The following is a 19,399-nucleotide window of genomic DNA, read 5'->3' on the forward strand; positions in this document are numbered from 1 at the left end:
CAGATAGGGATGGGTCTTTAACTATAAGTATATATATATATATATAGTACCTAACTATTAATAACCCTTCTCCAAAAGAAAATCGACGGAGTGATCCTCTTCCACTTGATTCTCCCCCATATCCGCTTGAGAAGAGTACCCTGATGTAATGCCATCGTACAAACCTTGCCCAGATGCCGAGGATTGAGATGATGATGATTGACGAACCTGCAAAAGCTCTCGCGCCTCGGTGGAACATATCACCACCGAGGCAACAAGAAGAAGAGCAATGAAGACACTCGAGAATTTGGTATTCATGATTATCTTTGCTAATCTTAATTGATGATGTAGTAGTGTATATTTTACGTGTGTGCTTTTTTTTGTGTATTGATAATATAGCGTATGTTGGTAAAGCTTTGGACGTAGAAAAAAGGATTATATAGTAGGAAGGAATTGAGAGTTTGGCAGGAAAAAAAAGGTTTGTTGGGTTATTGATTATGAATAGGGACACGTACATTTATTAGATACAGGGACACATCTACGTATTAATAAGGGTTTAAGGATGAATTATATCATATCTAATTAACAGCCTCGTGGGTGGGTGCCTAATAAGAAAAACAATGATCTATAATTTTAGAGGGTCAAGCGGCTATATAGCCAAATAGAACTTAAATTTTTGCAAAATAGCCGTAGTTTGCCAACTATAAGTAAACTAGCCAAAGTAAGATTAATCTAGGTTGGATTAAATTTAATCCCAACGAACTATAAAGACAGAATGTAAGTTTTATGAATGCTGGATTAAAATTAATCGATGCATGATTAAAAGTCGCAGTACTCTCAATTGGCTATTTTGTTATACCTAATAAAACTATGACTATTTTGCAAAAGTCATAGTTTGAATTGGCTACTTCGTACCATTTTTCCAATTTTAGATTAGAGTAATGGTTTTATACTTGATAACTTTTAAATATTAATTTTTATCATGATAGATGGGTGCATTTGGAACCTGAAAAATAAGATGGAAAATGCATTTTTTTTTTATCAGAATGGAAAATGCATACTAAAGAGGAGACTCCAATTTTTTTTCTTAGAAAATCAGTGGAAAATGAAATTTATCTAATTTGTACACTTGGAGATCTTATCACTTTTCTTCTTCATTTTCTATCATATTGTATTTCCAAAAACATTATATATTCTGAATTTCCCTCTCATATTTCTTTTTTTATTTTTATTTTTTCAAATTTTGTACGTTCCCTTATATATTGCGGGTTAAAACAGACCCTTAATTTTTTCTGTTCTCTCTTTTTTAATTTTCTAACATATATATAGCTAGTGTGTGATGTGCATATATTTCCTTTTTATTTCTGCTCTATTTTTCCTAATTTTAATCCAAATTGGACATAGTTAGCTAAATCCCTACTAATAGTCATGAAGGGAAAAGAAAAATGTTCCACAACGGAAGTTAACGTCAAAATTAAGTGGGGAATATCAAGTGGTAAATACCTCCACTTACATTCAATAAGATCGTAAATTGAGTCACGTCTGGGACGAATTCCATTACAAAAAACAAATCAATGATCTTATATTTACAGTTTTTTGGCATTTATTTCCCTATCTTTTCCAACTTGTCCTTTTCATTTAAGTTAGAAAGAAAAAAAAATAGTACTGAGAAAAGGAAAGGCGTTATATATTTGAATATTAAAAAGAAGGTGAGATATAATTCCATAGGCGATGCATTCATTTTGTTGACACAATACTGATTACGTATTATAGACCAATAAGTTGATTTGATATCTCGGTATCCACATCTCCACATCTGGTCCTAAAAAAGATTTTCCATCTAGTTCCTTTAACTTTGTATCTTTTTATACATTTATCTTTAAATATTTTATTCGCACAACCATCACATCTTTTGTGCCTAATTGGCTACACTATGAAGTAAGAGTGTGAAAAAAACCAAAAAATCGTAAATCAGATTGGATCACAGATTTTTTAAACCATCGGTCCGATTTAAAACGGTTTTTATCTAATCCGGTCCGGTCTGATTCTTTAAGACTCTCTAGAACAGTCCGGTCCGGTTTAAAAATTTTAGACCGCGGTTCAGACCGGACCGGACCGTCTTAATTTTTTAAGTATTTTTTTAATTAATTCTAAGACTAAATAGTTGGACATCTTAATTAATATATATTTATATTAATATTAATTTTTTTTAATTCTTTTTTGCTATTTTCTAATTAAATTTGTACACAAAATAAAATAAAAAAATACTTAAACGGTTTAAAACGGTCTAAACCGACCGGTCTAAAATGCTTTGGTCCGTGTTGGTTAATTTTTTTTTATTCTATTTTCTAATTAAATTTGTAAACAAAATAAAATAGAAAATACTTAAACGGTTTAAAACGGTCTAAACCGGACCGGTCTAAAACGCTTTGGTCCGCGTTGGTTTATTTTCTTAAATGGTTCGCTCCGGTCTAAATATTTTCAAACCGTTCAAAATGGTCTGATCCGGTTCGGAGACCCGTTTTAGACCAGACCGGACTATGTACACCCCTACTATGAAGACTAACATTTTGCTAGTGAATCAACTTGGTATCCTAGCTCAAACTATCATTTGAAATATGTGAATGAAAAAAAAATAACTTCTTGTTTAAGTATGGAGCCTAATCAATCTTAAATGACTATGAAGATTTTAGGACAATGATAGGCCATCAACCTCCGCTCAAGTCGACATAGGGGGTAAAGCCCTCTGGGCAAAAATTATATTGTAAAGTATTTTAGTCAAGTTTTTTTTTTAGTAACAATGTCGACGTCCACAATTATATTCCCGAATGTAGGTGCAAATATTACTTTTGATGTCATGGTGACCACATGTAGGCAACGTCGACTAATATCTTCATCACGTCGTTATATTTAATCTGTGGCGATCAATGTGCAATGGTCATCTATAAGTACCTTCGACGACTCTTATTTTCAAAGATTCGTTTTACATACAGACTTAATTCGATGACAATTCTCATGGAAGATGTCGCCGATCACTACTGCAAAAATGTACTTTTAGAAGCGACGTATCGCTTCCAATTAGAAAAGAAAATTGACTTTTAGAAGCGGCGCCATGTCGCTTCTACGTTAAAACTCGGGATATCAAAGATGTGGTCTTTCAAAATTGAAATTTTTGACATTATAAGTGACTATTGTTGCTTCTAAATTTGACCAAAATTTAGGCGGTACATTTTTTGCGCTTCTTATTTGAAGGTTATTACGAAGCGGTGCATATTGCCTAACCATGTGTGGTTTGGGTTTAACGCACTCTTATAGATTTGGGGTATTTTTGACAAGGTTAGTCGCATTCAAGAAATTCGAAGAAACAAATTGGCATTCAATTCAGGACCTTAATTTGCATTGTGTTAAAGCCATTTTTTATTTTTTTAAAGAAAATGGAAATTAACATCGAAAGTTGCTTCGACAAGTTTTTCCGCCGAAAGGCGGAAAAAACTTTCACGTAATATTGTAGTGGACGTAGAAAGAACTTTAGAAGCGGTATATCGCTTCTAAATTTCAGAAACGACAATATTGTCGCTTCATCTAATTTACTTTTAGAAGCAATTTTTCGACTTTTAGAAGCGACGTTTGTAGCCTTTGAAAGCCTTTTATTTTCTCCTAGTGACCCTAATCTTCGAGTGACATTTATATATTATGTTGTAGTAAATGTCTCTTAGAAAATGACATGTTAATATATATACCAAAGTGGAGCTCAATACGAAAAAATCCTAATATGGTCCAGGGATTGCAAACTCTAAGTTCAATGTATTATCTAAAATGTGTGAAGTTCAAGAAATCACAAACTTTCATCACTTTCAAGTTGAATCATGTGCAATCGTTTATGTAACTTATGGTATTGAATTGGCAGCAGTTTGGTGAAGTAAACACTAAGTTGGATCTTTATTTAGCATGTTTAAGCCAACAAATGATCCGTTAATCTTTATTTTTTGCTTCAGAGTGTACGAGATTCTGGAGGATCAACTTGAGACTTACATTTTGGATTTTGGTTCTGATCAATGAGGAGTTCTTTGAATTTAAGGGTATTAGCTTCCTCGAAAAATTATCCAGACCATAAAATATAGTGTACAACATTTGGTTTATTTCCAACATTTTTCTTCATTTTGCATGTGGCTACCCTTAGAGTCGAAAGAACATTTTTAACTTTGGATTTTATGGAGACCAGGCTACGCAGTAGAATGAGAGATACACATGTTGAATAATAAATTTAATAGTATAATTAAAAAAAAAAAATTGATGACTTTAACAATTACATTATTATAAAATAATTTCAAGAGATAGAATCATTAGATTAAAATTAGAATCTTTATTATAATTTTACGGAAATTTTAAAATGATGTATTATTAGGCTCAGGCCGGCTCTTGTTTTAGGGACCTAAAGGCTTTAGGTCCGATCCTTCCATTTAACAGAACCTTAGGGGATGGCATAGCCTCATAAAGGACGAGACTAATCCAAAAAGGCCCATTTTTTTTTACTCACTTTGACTTGTTTTTACACAAATAATAGTAATATAATAATGATAATAACACCAACTCTTCATCAAAAATAAAAAATGATTCCTTATTGTGTAGGGAAAAAAAGTTGCTAACTGTTTCTATTATTGTGTAATAGAATCATTATTATTATTGTTACGGGATAAATTAGTCAGACACCGAGCAGGATAGTCGGACTCCCGAGCAGCGAAAAGAATCCAGCACCGAGCTCAGGTTAAGTAAACCCAAGGGCCATCCATTGAAAAGGAACGAACCGTTCATAAGTCAAGAACGAAACCCACCGATCAGAACTTCGGAGAGAAGAGAAGAACGTGGGTCAAAGACTAGTCAAAACCAAAAGAAAACATGTTTCAAACCCTAAAACGCACACCTTGACGGTTCAGGAGCCATACGAAGAGTAATAACCGTCCACCTCAGCAAGAGGGAAGAGGCAGTTACCCAAAACCGTCCAGAACGTGGGATTGATAACCCCACGTTCCCCAGAATAACCGTCAGAGACACGACCACGAGGTTACACCAGACGAGTATAAATAGAGGCTGCGGCACAGAACTAAGGACGGAGTTTTTTACTTACTTTCTTTCACTTAGAACCTCTAGAAAACATTGCTCTCTTGTATTAGATTCGTCTGTATAAAGAGAAAGTCTTACCTAAATCATCTCTGTACTCGGAGTCTGTGTATTTTCGTGAGATATTGTTGTACTAATTTTACAAGTCAACAGTTGGCGCTAGAAGGAGGGGGAACAGCTGAAGAATATGGCTAGCTCATCCACCCCGATCACCGTCCCCAACCAGGAGACGGAGATAGAACATCACAATCGCACTTTGCCTTTCACCCTGGAAGAAATAGCTGAACTTCTCCCAGAACCTAGTCTCGAAGAACAATTCAGACAGATGCAAGAGCGTCTTTCGGTCTTAGAGGCGAATAACAGGGAACTGAAGAGAAGGCTGCAAGCAAAGAAAGTCACACTGCGAAGCGCGGTCGTGATCCCAGATGAAGAACCCTCACACCGATCAGGGAAAGAACCCGTCGGGCAGGATCCGCAGGTTAAGAAATCTCGGAAACATGCTAAAGATCGGTATGAGAGGATGGAAGATGACTCTGAATCCGAGAAAGAGCAGTCCAGTCAGGAAAAGATTCTTGATCGGTACCAGCCCACTATGGACAAAGGTCATTCAAACACTTTCAGAAATAGCATGGTAAGCTCGGAAACTGAAGACAGCGCGAGCACCAACAAAACAAATTTTAGAAGATTGGAACGTCGAATCGAAGAAGTGGCCCTAGGTCAGAAGGAGTCTATCCCGAAGGTTGGAGAAGCTGTCTCCCCTTTCACAGCACGCGTGTTAGAACACCCGCTGCCTGATCGTTTCAGGATGTCGAGCATCCCAGTATACGATGGAAAGACCGACCCAGGAGACCATCTAGACACCTTTTCTTCTTGGATGTTGTTGCAAGGGGCCGGACCAGAAGTTATGTGCAGAGCATTCTCTATCACTTCAACTGGCTCAGCCAAAAGGTGGTATAGAAAGCTAAAGCCAAACTCCATAGGGTCCTGGAAGCAGTTATCCAGAAAATTCATGGAACAGTTTGTCGACTCGAGCTCGGGGAAAACTCCCAAAGAAAGGCTGCTAGCGGTAAGACAAGCCCATGATGAATCTCTAAAAGATTTTATTAATCGCTACTCGGAGCAAGCTCTTCAAGTTGACGATCTGAACGAAGACTTTAAGCTCTTCGAGATCTCCTCCGGCGTCCGAACAGAATCAGAATTCTGGTGGTCACTTCAGAAGACTAGTCCAAGGGATTACAACGATTTTCTGAAGAGAGCTCAGAAGTATATCAACGCAGAGGAAGCAAGGCTGGCGGCAAGAAAAGCAAAGCCACCAAAGAGCTACCGAGAAGAGCACAGGGAATGACATTCCGAGGACAACCGCCCACCGAAGAAGAGCCGGTCAGGAGCAGGACCTCTGAAGCCTTTTTCCAGTAAGTTCGATAAATATCATAAGCTCAATGCCCCGATAGAGGAGATATTTAGTCTTACACAGGACAAAGAAGATTTCCCTAAGCCAAGACCGATCAAGAAAGATATCTCAAGGAGAGATAAAACAAAATATTGTGCTTTCCACGCGGACATCGGTCATCACACTGCTGACTGCTTCAACCTCAAAGAAGCTATAGAAGCTCTAATCCGAAGAGGAGCGTTGAAGAAATTCAAGGCCGAACAAGGGGATCAAGAGGAACAGAAAGGTGAGGCGTATGCTGAAATCTCACTCATAGTCGGAGGACCACATGTGGGAGGAACTTCAAGGAGCGCTCAAAAGAGCTATGTAAGAGAGGCCTACGCGGGACCCCGACAAATTTTGTTTACAGCCGAGCAAAGGCCTAACAAGATAGCCAAACCTAGCTCAGAGCCTATCACCTTTACAGCAGAAGATGCTCGGTGGGTGATGTTTCCTCACAACGATCCATTGGTCATATCAGCTCTCATCGGTAACAGGAATGTACACCGAATATTGGTGGACACTGGGAGTGCTGTCGACGTGCTCTATGAAGACACGTTCAACAAGATGGGTCTTAAGCAAGACGCATTAGCTCATTCCCCTGAAAATCTCCATGGTTTCACAGGAGACTCAATCCAGCCTAAGGGAATAGTCTCGCTCCCTATAACTGTAGGAGAGAGCCCGAGAAGTAAAACCACTAGCACAACATGGGTGGTGGTCCCCGGAAAATCTTCGTTCAACGCGATCATTGGCAGGCCAACCTTGCAGTCCCTTGGAGCAATCGCTTCTGTGGAATATTTGAAAATGAAGTTTCCTACCGAGCAAGGGGTAGGTGAAGTAGTCGGTACACAGGCTATCGCAAGGAGCTGCTATGCAAATTATCTCAAAGAGAGTCAGGACAAAGATGTCCACAAAGTTATGATGATCGACTCGGACTTTGACCCACGTCTTCCGAGCCGAGAAGAAATTGGCCCAGGAGATGAAGTCGAGGAAGTCGCTCCGGATCCAAAACAACCTGAGAAGAAGCTCAAGATTGGAAAATATCTTGAATCAGGTACCAAAAGTAACTTAATTACTCTCTTATCTAATAGCTTAGATATATTTGCCTGGTCACAGTCTGACATGACGGGGATAGATCCTCAAATAGCGTGTCATAGGTTAAATATAGATCCTAAAGAAAAACCTATCAGACAAAAGAGAAGGGCTTTAAACTCCGAAAGGTATACAGCCTTAAAAGAAGAAGTAGATAAACTGATTTCTAACGGATCAATAAAAGAAACTAAATATCCTAAATAGGTAGCCAATCTTGTCCTAGTCAAGAAACCTAACGGGAAATGGAGAACTTGTGTGGATTTTACAGATCTGAACAAGGCTTGCCCTAAAGATAGTTTCCCTATGCCAAGAATAGATCAGTTAGTAGACGCCACAACAGGCCATGAAATTCTAAGCTTTATGGATGCCTACTATGGCTACAATCAAATCCCTATGTATGGTCCCGACCAGGATCACACGGCATTCATAACTGATCGAGGGCTATACTGCTACACAGTAATGCCCTTTGGGTTAAAAAAATGCTGGAGCAACATATCAAAGATTAGTAAATCGAATGTTCGCTGAATTACTCGGGATTACGATGGAAGCATACATCGATGATTTGCTGGTTAAAATCCGAAAAATAGATGAACATACGAATGATCTTAGAAGATCATTCGAACTTCTAAGGCAATATCGCATGAAACTAAATCCTCTAAAATGTACGTTTGGTGTCTCTGCAGGTAAATTCTTAGGTTTCATCGTTCATGAACGAGGCATCGAAGTGAATCCAGAGAAGATCACAGCCCTATGGAACATGAGACCACCACGAAACATCAAAGAAGTGCAAAAATTGACAGGATGCATAGCTGCATTAAGTCGTTTTATCTCAAGGTCTACCGATCGAAGCATTCACTTCTTCAATGTACTCAGAGGCTCCAAGGAATTTGAATGGACCAAGCAATGCGATGAGAGTTTCGAGTCCCTAAAAGAGCACTTGGCATGGCCTCCGACTTTAAGAAAAGTACAGGAAGGAGAGCCCCTGGAAATTTACCTAGCCGTATCGGAGCATGCAGTGAGTTCAGCGTTGATCAAGAATGAGGGAAAACACCAGGTCCCGGTTTATTATACTTCGCGGCGCCTTAACGAGGCGGAAGGAAGATACCCGGAACTCGAAAAGCTAGCCTTCGCCCTCATCACCGCTTCTCGGAAGCTAAAACACTACTTCCTCGCGCACCCGATTACAGTCCTCACCAATTTCCCGCTGCGCCAGGTGCTGCAAAAACCTGACGTGTCCGGAAAGCTAATGAAATGGTCGATTGAGCTGACACAATATGATATACGCTTCAGCCCCCGACCAGCAATCAAAGTACAGGCAGTTGCTGACTTCATTGCAGAATTCACGTACAGACCAGTTGATTTCCCAATTTGGGACATGTACGTAGACGGAGCGGTCAACAAAAAGAGGTCCGGGGTCGGGATCGCACTATCCAGCCCAGAATGAGACAAGGTAAAATTCGCTTTAAAATTCGATTTCAATGCTTCAAACAATGAAGCTGAGTACGAAGCTATGATACATGGGCTACAAATAGCAAAAGATTTAGAAATCAAAAAGCTCAAAGTATATTCGGATTCTCAGTTAATTGTTAATCAAATGAAATGTGAATTTCAGGCAAAAGGCGAAAAGATGTCGCTATATGCCGAGAAAGCCAGAAACCTGGCAAGCAAATTCGAACTTTGCGAAATCACCCAAGTCCCCAGAGCCATGAACGAAGAAGCTGATGCATTAGCGAAGCTTGCCACTCAAGGATCCGACTCGGAATCAATCCCAGTTATCAAGATTGGGCAACCTAGCATTGAGCAAGCTCCCCATGTGCTTCAGGTCGATCAACGAAAGTCGTGGCAAACTCCGATCAGGGAATACTTGCAGCACGGAGCTCTGCCCAAAGAGAAAAATGAGGCTAGAAGCTTGAAGTTCAGAGTTGCTCGATATTTCTTAGAAGGTCAGAATCTCTACAAAAGAGGATTTTCTCAAGCTCTACTCAAATGTCTAGACGAAGACGAAGCCGAGTACACTCTCAAAGAGATCCATGAAGGGATATGCGGAAGTCACATCGGATGCGAAGCATTGGCACAAAAGATCATCCGGCAAGGACTCTACTGGCCAACAGTAAAAGCCGATGCTCGGCGCATGACACAAAAATGCGTCAAATGTCAAAAGTTTTCTAACATCCCGAGGCTTCCACCTAATCCACTCATCTCCCTCTCATGCCCGATCCCATTCGCAGAATGGGGAATAGACCTAATCGGAGCTTTGCCAACAGGCCGAGGCGGATGCAGGTACGCAATTGTAGCCATCGACTACTTTTCAAAATGGGTTGAAGCCGAGCCCTTAAATAAAATAACAGCCCATGCAATTGAGAAATTTGTATGGAAAAATATTATTACTCGGTTTGGAATACCAGTCAAAATTGTATCCGACCACGGAACTCAGTTCGACTGCGATTTCTTCAAAAGTTTTTGCGAAAAATATGGCATTAACAAGGTTTTTTCTACTCCAGTCAGACCACAGTCCAACGGATTGGTGGAGGCAGTCAACAAAACAATAAAACACGGCTTAAAAACAAAGTTAGGCGAACAGAAGTCAGAGTGGGTGGATATGCTCCAAGAAGTTCTCTGGTCGTACAGAACCACCGAGCACTCCACAACTGGCGAAACGTATTTCTCCCTCGCATACGGTTCCGACGCGGCCATCCCGACCGACGTCATGATACCAACAGTGAGGAGAGAAAACTACTCAACAGAGGTAAACAACGACATTCTAAAAATTAGCCTAGACCTGCTAGAAGAAAAAAGAGAAAAAGCCAGATTAAGAAATCTCGCTAACCAACAAAAGGTTACTCGGTATTTCAACAGGAAAGTCTGACCAAGATCTTTCAAAGTCGGCGACAAAGTCCTCAGAAGAGTTTTTCTCCACACCAAAATCCACCAGGAGGGAGCATTCAACGCAAACTGGGAAGGACCCTACATCATCCGAGAAGACTTCGGAAACGGGGCATACCGACTACAACAGTTGAGCGGTGATATGGAAAAAAACCCCTGGAATGCTGAGCACCTTCGCCGATTCTACGTTTAAGTATTTCCTCTTTCAAACATTCAAAAAGCGGCTTGGTCGCATATGTTGTACTTACAATTTCAAAAAGCGGCTTGGTCGCAAGTGTTGTTCTTACAATTTCAAAAAGCGGCTTGGTCGCAAGTGTTGTTTTTACAATTTCAAAAAGCGGCTTGGTCGCACGTACTTTCGATTTTCAGAAGTCAATTATCTTTTGTTTCTATGCTCGGTGTCTGATCACATAATTTTTATCATTCTTAACAAAATAAACTAGGCGGCAGAATAATTAGCAAACAGTTGTTTAGAAAACTTAAAGGAAATATACTTAGTTATACTTTATTTTGCCAAAATTCAGAAATACTTTTTACTCTTTTTCGCCAAAGTCAGAAACACAGATAAATTAACATGAATTATAGATCCGACCAAGGATCAATTGTTCAAAACCCGAGCGGGTTAACAAAAATTACATAATAGAATATCCGACCACGGATCAATTGTTCAAAACCCAAGCGGGTTAACAGAAATTAAAATGCAAAAGAAAAATAAAATTCTACTCCTGGCCGCCCCCATCCACATCATCGCTAGCTCTTGATTCCGAATCCTCATCGAGGTCCGTATTATCCAGAGTAGGATTCTTCGGGCCGAGGATCCGAACGGCCTCGTTTATCCCAGCGGCATAAAGATCATCGCGCATGTTGTGATAATCCTCGGAAGCCGTGTACTCTTCCACCGTAGCTAAACGAGCAGCCTCAAGATCTGCTTGGAATTTTCGCGTGAGCTCCGTGAGCTTCGATCGGGTCTTCACCGTTTCGTCCCTGGCCGCATCCCTCTCCTTGAGAAAACGATCGTTCCGTTGTCTCAATGATGTGAGCTCGGAGCCTAGTAGTCCGACAAGGCCGACCACACCAACGAAAACCTGTGGTAATCAAAATGTCAGTTACAAAAGTTGTCAAGGAAAGAAAAGAGATACTGACTAGGTGAGTAAAACGTACCGAAACCGCGGAGTCGGTGACCTGGTTAAGCCTCTCTAAAGGCTCAGACCCGAGAACCGCTTGGACCTTCTCGGCAGGAAGATGCTCGCGAAGGAAGGTGACGATCAGATTCAGGTGGTCGGATGCAGAAGAAGGTTCGGTCAGGCTTTTCACCGCAGAAGAACTCGAAAGTTCCGAAACTTTTGAAGCAGACACGGTCGCCCGCTTACTAGTAGCCGAAGCCTTAGAAGCCTTAGTACGCTTCGGGTTAGGAGGAACCTGTTCGGGAGCGGGTCTCTTCTTCGCCATCTGTGCAATCTCTGTTAAGAAACAAAAAGTAAGAACGAGAAAAGATTGGAACATATGCGATTTGATAAAAGACGAATAGAATGCTCACTCGAGTAGGGGTAATAATAGTATTGATCGAGTAAGTCTGGGTCCGACAACACAAACGTCGACCGATCAGCCTCCGAAATGTCAAAGATCTCCGAGTGGAGTGGTCGCTCGTCCTCGGGATACTGTGGAAGGGACCCTGGAACCAAACATAAAATATATGAAGAAACCAGAACAACAAATCTGGCCCAGTTTATCAAATAAGAATGTTGAACCAGAGTCACACCCAGTTCCGAGAACGAAGCTCTTATGGGGCACCTTTCGTAAGAGGCGTTCCCTTCAACCCAAAAGAAAAAATCCTTCCAATTCTTCTGGCTGGAAGGAAGACGAGTGACCACCCTAGATTGGTCATCATGGGCCCGAGCATAATAATAACCATGCTGGCCGGGAGCCGACTTAAACGAGTAATATTGCGAAAAATCTTGTAAAGTGACGGGCCGATCGTAAACTTTCGCCCATAGCACAGCCATCCCAACGAAAATCTTATATACATTGGGGACGAGCTGAGTAGGAGAACAACTCAGGTCAGAAACGAACTGAGAAATAAGAGGATGCATCGGTAATCCTCCGATCACATTCAAGATAGCCTTGTTGAACGCTATCTTCCCGGCAGGAGGCTGATCGGCCCTCTCATTTTCTAAAGGTGCCGAGATGATAATTCCTTCTGCTATCTCAAATTCCTCCCTCAGTTCTTGAATATATTTCTCGGTAACCCGAGAAGTCCAAACCTTGGCCGAAAACTGGCCCTCTTTCCGTTCAAAAACCAAGGCCTCATCCTCTTCCTCCGGGAGATCAACCCCAAAAGTCCTCCCGCTCGGACCTGGAGCATCGTGGGAATACTCGCGTGAAAGGGAAGGACTCATCGTCTCTCGGGACTCCGACTCGCTTCCCCTCGAAGAAGCAGACGAGGACGATATCTCCAGAACCATAGTCTCCCTACACGACAGGGAAGACGAATCAAAAACATTTTCCTCGTTATCAACCCCCTCGGACTCAGGACTGGGATACACGCATGATTCATCAAAAGCCATTACGGGGCGGTCTCATCCGATCTCTGGGACATGATACCAAACGCGACTCCTGAGGAAAGGAAACGTGGACCCATCCGACAAGATAACACTATCGAGATCAGGCTCCGATCGTCGAACGACGCGAGAGTCAAAACTCAGGTCAGGACGCGCAAGTCCTCCCATGTCCCTAAGGAAGTCGAAAACTATGATCCCTAAAGTCCGAAGGGTCCGAATACGAGAAGTAAAGGAAAATACAGATCACCGAATAGAGATTTCAAAACAAAAGAAATGTATCGGATTAATGATGAAGAATCCTTACCCGCGAGTTTGAAGATCGGAATATCCGAGCAAAAAACGAGAGAGCTGAGAGCACAGTCTGAATAGGCAGATCAAGCCGAGAACGCTCCGAGAGTGAAATTTAGAAGAAAAAGCATAATGAAGTTAAATGTTGAGAAAAGGCCTTATATAAAGACCACACGAACGGCAAGGATTAAGCTTGTCCAAGAAGCCAAACACATCTGACCGTCGAAGCAAAAAGACGCGACGATTCGGCAATGCCAAAGACAAACGACATCGTACGATGTCCTGCAAAAAAGAAAAGAATATAGAATTCTACTCGGATCGTCCCGAGACAAATAAGCAAAGATGAACACGGTCATCAATTAAACCGAAATAGTTCCTTACCATTTTTGCTAATAATACTAAGAAACTGGAGGGCAGCTGTTACGGGATAAATTAGTCAAACACCGAGCAGGATAGTCGGACTCCCGAGCAGCGAAAAGAATCCAGCACCGAGCTCAGGTTAAGTAAACCCAAGGGCCATCCATTGAAAAGGAACGAACCGTTCATAAGTCAAGAACGAAACCCACCGATCAGAACTTCGGAGAGAAGAGAAGAACGTGGGTCAAAGACTAGTCAAAACCAAAAGAAAACATGTTTCAAACCCTAAAACGCACACCTTGACGATTCATGAACCATACGAAGAGTAATAACCGTCCACCTCAGCGAGAGGGAAGAGGCAGTTACCCAAAACCGTCCAGAACGTGGGATTGATCACCCAACGTTCCCCAGAATAACCGTCAGAGACACGACCACGAGGTTACACCAGACGAGTATAAATAGAGGCTGCGGCACAGAACTAAGGACGGAGTTTTTTACTTACTTTCTTTCACTTAAAACCTCTAGAAAATAGTGCTCTCTTGTATTAGATTCGTCTGTATAAAGAGAAAGTCTTACCTAAATCATCTCTGTACTCGGAGTCACTGTACTCGGAGTCTGTGTATTTTCGTGATATATTGTTGTACTAATTTTACAGGTCAACAATTATCATAAACAAAAAAATTGTTTTAGATTTATATTATCATTAATAAAATCATTATCATTATATCATAAAATATGAAATTTAAATTGTACATGCTTCAATTTTTTTTTATTATTAAAATGTATTATATTTTGAAATTTGCTTTAGGCCTCCAAACCTGTCAAGCCGGCTCTGATTAGGCTCCTATCGTTCTAACTCTTTGGCTCCATGGTGGCCGAATAACATTGACATTATTAGAAAAGTACCTTGTTGGCTATCTCAAATTTACGTACGTACCAAGAAACGCACATCAACTAACATCACAATTATTACTTTGTAACAAAGAGTTGTTATTTATCATTTGGAATAAATGAATCAGAAAATTAGCAGTATATATAACCTTTATTTATTTCATCTCAACATTACAAAATATGTATAGGAAACCATACCTAGAGATGGGCATGTTATAATGTAAGTAATATATATACATAGTTCGTAACTATTATAATGAACTTGTGCATGCATGCATGAATGCAAAAGTTTTCAGTTTAACGTCCACCGGAAGCAGATTCTGCCTCTCCCTCTTCTTGCTTGGCATATCCGCCGGAGACTCCTTCTCTCTCCTCCTGATCAGTAGATCCGCCGGAGCCTCCTTCTCTCTCCTCCTGCTCAGTAGATCCGCCGGAGCCTCCTTCTCTCTGCTCTTGCTCAGTATATCCGCCGGAGCCTCCTGCTCTCTGCTCCTGCTCAGTATATCCGCCGGAGCCTCCTTCTCTCTGCTCCTGCTCAGTATATCCGCCGGAGCCTCCTTCTCTCTGCTCCTGCTCAGTATATCCGCCGGAGCCTCCTTCTCTCTGCTCCTGCTCAGTATATCCGTCGGAGCCTCCTTCTCTCTCCTCCTGCTCAGTATATCCGCCGGAGCCTCCTTCTCTCTGCTCCTGCTCAGTATATCCGCCGGAGCCTCCCTCTTCCTCTTGATCCTCACCCATACCCACCCGAGGAGGCGCATCAATGGGGCCACCGGAATTTCCTTGTCCTGATGTCTGATGATGATATAGTCCAGATTCCGATTGCATAGTCGATGATGACAGAGGAACCTGAAAAAGCTCTCGCGCATCGGTCGAACTAATCACCATTGAGGCAAAAAGAAGAAGAAGAAGAATGAGGGCTCTAGAGAATTTGGTGCTCATTATCTCTTGCTAATGTTAATTAATGTAGTAGTAATAGCTTATGTTTATGCAGTCCTTGTTTTTGTATATGTTGATATATATGGTATGTTGGTGAAGCTTTGGATGTGGATGGAGGAGGGTTTATATAATTGAGAGTTTGGCACAGAAAAAGGATTGTTAGGGACACGTACGTTTATTAGATAATATACGTGTCTATCTATATTGGAAATAAGGGCTGAATTTAGGTCATTCAATTAATAAACTTGTAGGCTGCGTGATAAGAAAAACAATGCTCTATGTTTTTAGAGTATACAGGTCTAAAAATCAACGAACATTTTTAAATATTGTATTTCATTTCGTTCCTTCAGTTTAGTTTTTTTCTTTCTTTCCTTGGGTTAATATTAATGCATAGGAGAGGTGTCCCTGTATTTTAATAAATGTAAGTGTCCATGAATTTAATATTACAAAAATGAATAATGTGATGTGTGCTGCAGTAGGCGATTAAAGAAATTAAAAATTACAAAATTATATTAAATTACAAATTAGTCAACGTTTCAATTTCTCAAGAGAAATAGCTAGGCACAACGTTTCAATTTCTCAAGAGAAATAGCTAGGCACAACTCATGTGTTTTCAGTTTTACCAGGATATCTTTGTATTACAACCAGCCTTTTCTAAGGAAATTTAAAATCTAATGTTCGATCAATTCATTAATATTCATTTGTTGATGTATTTTCAAAATTATAAGAATCAGTTATACTCTATTTATTTACGTTTTTTTTTCTTGATGCTGACTTATACTTTATCGTTTTTAAGTGTGATTTTATGGCTGATTCATCTTTCCCAATTCCCCTTGGTACCTGGTTAGTATGTAAACTATTATGTTACGATTCCTTCCTATTTTATTTTTTCGTTTTTAACATCAATGCATTTGTTTCCGCGGTATATTAATAACAACTATTAATGTATGTATAATTATTAGTTGGATTATAGAAATTCAAAGTTAAAACTATTAATCCTTATGAACAGTAATTACCTGCCATAATCCAGTGTGTATAATATGTTACTATTAAATATCATAATAGAATATTTGGGAATCGAAGAATCTCGGCAATAGGGAGTTGAACGTTGAAATTATTAAATAAAATCATTGCTTTCTCGCGAAGAAATGAAGAAATCGAGCCTTAGACATTCTTAAATTGCGAAGAAAAAAAAATAGTTGTTTCTTCTTTTTCTTCGCGAAGAAAATAATTATTTATTTAGAACTCGATGTTATGCCGACTTGTTATAGTTTTTTTTTTTTTTTTGAAGCCTGGTAAACAGGGGAATTCATTGAGGCACTTCAGCCAAACAGAGTTCAATAAGATCTGGGGGAACAGCCTCCTCCCAGACCACTCGGTCCTCAAACAACAAAGATTTTTTAGCTAAAAGATGGGCAATGGAGTTACAATGTCTGGGAACAAAACAAAAATCAACAGCTTCAAAACATTGAGCAAGCCTAGCCGCTTCTACTACTAACAGCCCCTCCTCCTTCCTCGACCGCCGCGAACCTTTGATGAGCAAAATCGCCGTCTCACAGTCCGAGCGGACCTGGATCGTCCTGACGCCCAAAGCTCCGGCCGCCCTCATTCCTTCGATTACAGCCGTCAGTTCCGCTAGCAGGGGAGACAGAGGATGTCGCGTCGGAGCTATAAAGGAACCCAAGACCAGCCCCGCGGAGTTCCGCAGAACCCCACCTGAGCCGCAGGAATCACCGGTCCGGGAGAGAGCTGCATCTACATTCACCGCAGTGACCCCTTCCGACGGGGGGGTCCAACGGTCCGTGATTCTCCGTTTGGGTCTATCTGGAGCTCTGGTACGATTAGCTTGGTGGAACTCGTTCAGGTAGTGTAACGCCCGATTCACCATATCCGTCGGATCTACTCGCCTCCCCGCCTGGACCTCATCGTTTATGTCATTCCAGCAACTCCATGCCACCGCAACGAAGGCTTCGAAATCAATCGTCGAGAGCGAAGCTTTCATGTCAATAAGGAGCGCCACCACATCTCCCGAATAGCCTTCCTTAATACCTTTCCACCACCCCGTAAGTTTCCAGGCCTTCGCAGACACACCACAAGCCCAGATGGCGTGAAAAGTGCTCTCCTGCTCTGCGTTACACCTCGGGCACCTCGGTTCTATACTTAACCCATGCCCTGCCAAGTTGACCGTCGTGGGTAGCCAATTCCGACCGACTTTCCATAAGAAAGCCCGCATCTTGAGAGGGATGTCGAGTTTCCAAATCCCCCCCCCCCCCACCACTTCATAGATGCCTCCGGGTTTGAGGAACTACCACGCCCTACACCTTCCCTGGTCACACGATAACCACTCCTAACGGTATACTCACCGTCCTTCGTATAATGCCAACAAAGCTCATCGGGAACGACCGTCGCGGTACACGGGATTTTTAGCACCTCTTCCACATCCTCGGCGTGAAGACACTCTCGGATTAAGTCAGTGTTCCAACTCCCGTCCGCATTCTTGAGCTCCGCCACTTTCAACCCATGTGGGATGCGATGAGGCTCCCTAGCCGTGAATCCCGCCACCCTTGGGATCCATCTCCCAGACCGAGCATCCACCGAGGCTCCGGAGCCTATACGCCATCTTGACCCTTTGGAGATGAGCTCTCGTCCCCACAAAAGCCTCTCCAAATACTAGATGCGTAGTTCACGTTGGTCGTCGAGAGAATATCCGATTCCGGGAAGTAGCACGCTTTTAGGACCCGGGCCGCCAAGGAGGAAGGGAACCGTAAGACTCTCCAAACACTCTTAGCCAAGAGCGCCTAGTTAAAGCTCTCTAGATTCCGGAAACCGAGACCTCCCTCCTCTTTCCTAAGGCACAAATACTCCCATTTTCCCCAATGCATCTTCTTACGATCCTCGGTGCTTCCCCACCAAAAGTCGGCCGCCAAACGGTGGAGGTCTTTAATTAGACCTTTCGGAAGGATAAAGCAACACATCACGTAGCTCGGTATAGCTTGAATTATAGCCTTGATTATCACTTCCTTCCCCGCAAAGGAGAAGAAAGAGTTTTTCCATCCCCGGACCTTATTCCACACCCTCTCCCTAATGTATTGGAACAGCTCCGCCTTACAACGGCCCATGGTCATAGGAAGTCCCAAGTACCTTTCATGCCCGTCCGTCACTTTGACACGAAGCAAGTTCGCCAACTCAACTCCCACCTCCGGCTTGACTTTCTTTCCAAAACAAATTTCCGACTTATCAAAGTTAATGACTTGGCCCGAGGCCCGAGAGTACTCTTCCAAACATTTGCGAACCTCGATCGCTTCCCTCTCCCTTGCCTTGAAGAAAATGAGACTATCGTCGGCGAAAAAGAGGTGGTTGACCGATACCCGTGAGATTGGTTGCGTGTTTAGAGAAATCTTTCTTCGAATCTTCATTAATTTGTGTTAACTTTTTTTTAAATATTTATGGAATTCGGTTAGCAAATGGACTAGAATATAATTGTCTAGTTTTTGCTGTTAGTAAAAATAGTGACTAATTAATTATAATATATCAAATATTAGCTATTGTACAAGGTTTTAAAATGGCCATATAACTAGAGTGAATTATTATCTCATTTTATTGATACAAAGTAAACTACATATTTTGTTATGACAAAGTTTTAGGTTGAGGGATTTGATATTTGTAATTTCCGAAACGTTGTTTGGGATTTATATTTGCTTTACTCTCGTCCGTTTATAATTTTTGTAAATCAATTTAGACAAGGTTGAATTTTTTTTTTTTTTTTATATAGTAAAACCTTTGAAAAATGTTTTCCAAATAGGCCCTGGCCCACTAAAGACCAGCCCAAAACAAGCTTAATGAAAAAATCGACATCAAACATAATAAA

At 41.2% G+C, this 19,399-nt stretch overlaps 2 protein-coding genes across 2 annotated transcripts; one reads left to right on the plus strand and one right to left on the minus strand.

Moving 5' to 3' along the window:
* Nucleotides 1–6,973: 6,973 nt before the first annotated feature.
* On the plus strand, nucleotides 6,974–9,062 carry LOC149391153 (uncharacterized). The gene is made up of 3 exons (XM_089619940.1): nucleotides 6,974–7,472; nucleotides 7,887–8,074; nucleotides 8,832–9,062. The coding sequence occupies exons 1-3, from the start codon at nucleotides 6,974–6,976 to the stop codon at nucleotides 9,060–9,062; spliced, it is 918 nt and encodes a 305-aa protein (XP_089476066.1).
* A 7,778-nt stretch (nucleotides 9,063–16,840) lies between these two features.
* On the minus strand, nucleotides 16,841–18,947 carry LOC149391154 (uncharacterized). The gene is made up of 3 exons (XM_089619941.1): nucleotides 18,365–18,947; nucleotides 17,895–18,140; nucleotides 16,841–17,703 (listed from the first exon to the last, which is right to left on the minus strand). The coding sequence occupies exons 1-3, from the start codon at nucleotides 18,945–18,947 to the stop codon at nucleotides 16,841–16,843; spliced, it is 1,692 nt and encodes a 563-aa protein (XP_089476067.1).
* Nucleotides 18,948–19,399: the final 452 nt, after the last annotated feature.

Source organism: Urtica dioica, chromosome 7 (genome assembly GCF_054948205.1).
Source record: "Urtica dioica subsp. dioica isolate 48M chromosome 7, U.dioica_male_clone48M_v1_H2, whole genome shotgun sequence".
NCBI lineage: Eukaryota > Viridiplantae > Streptophyta > Magnoliopsida > Rosales > Urticaceae > Urtica > Urtica dioica.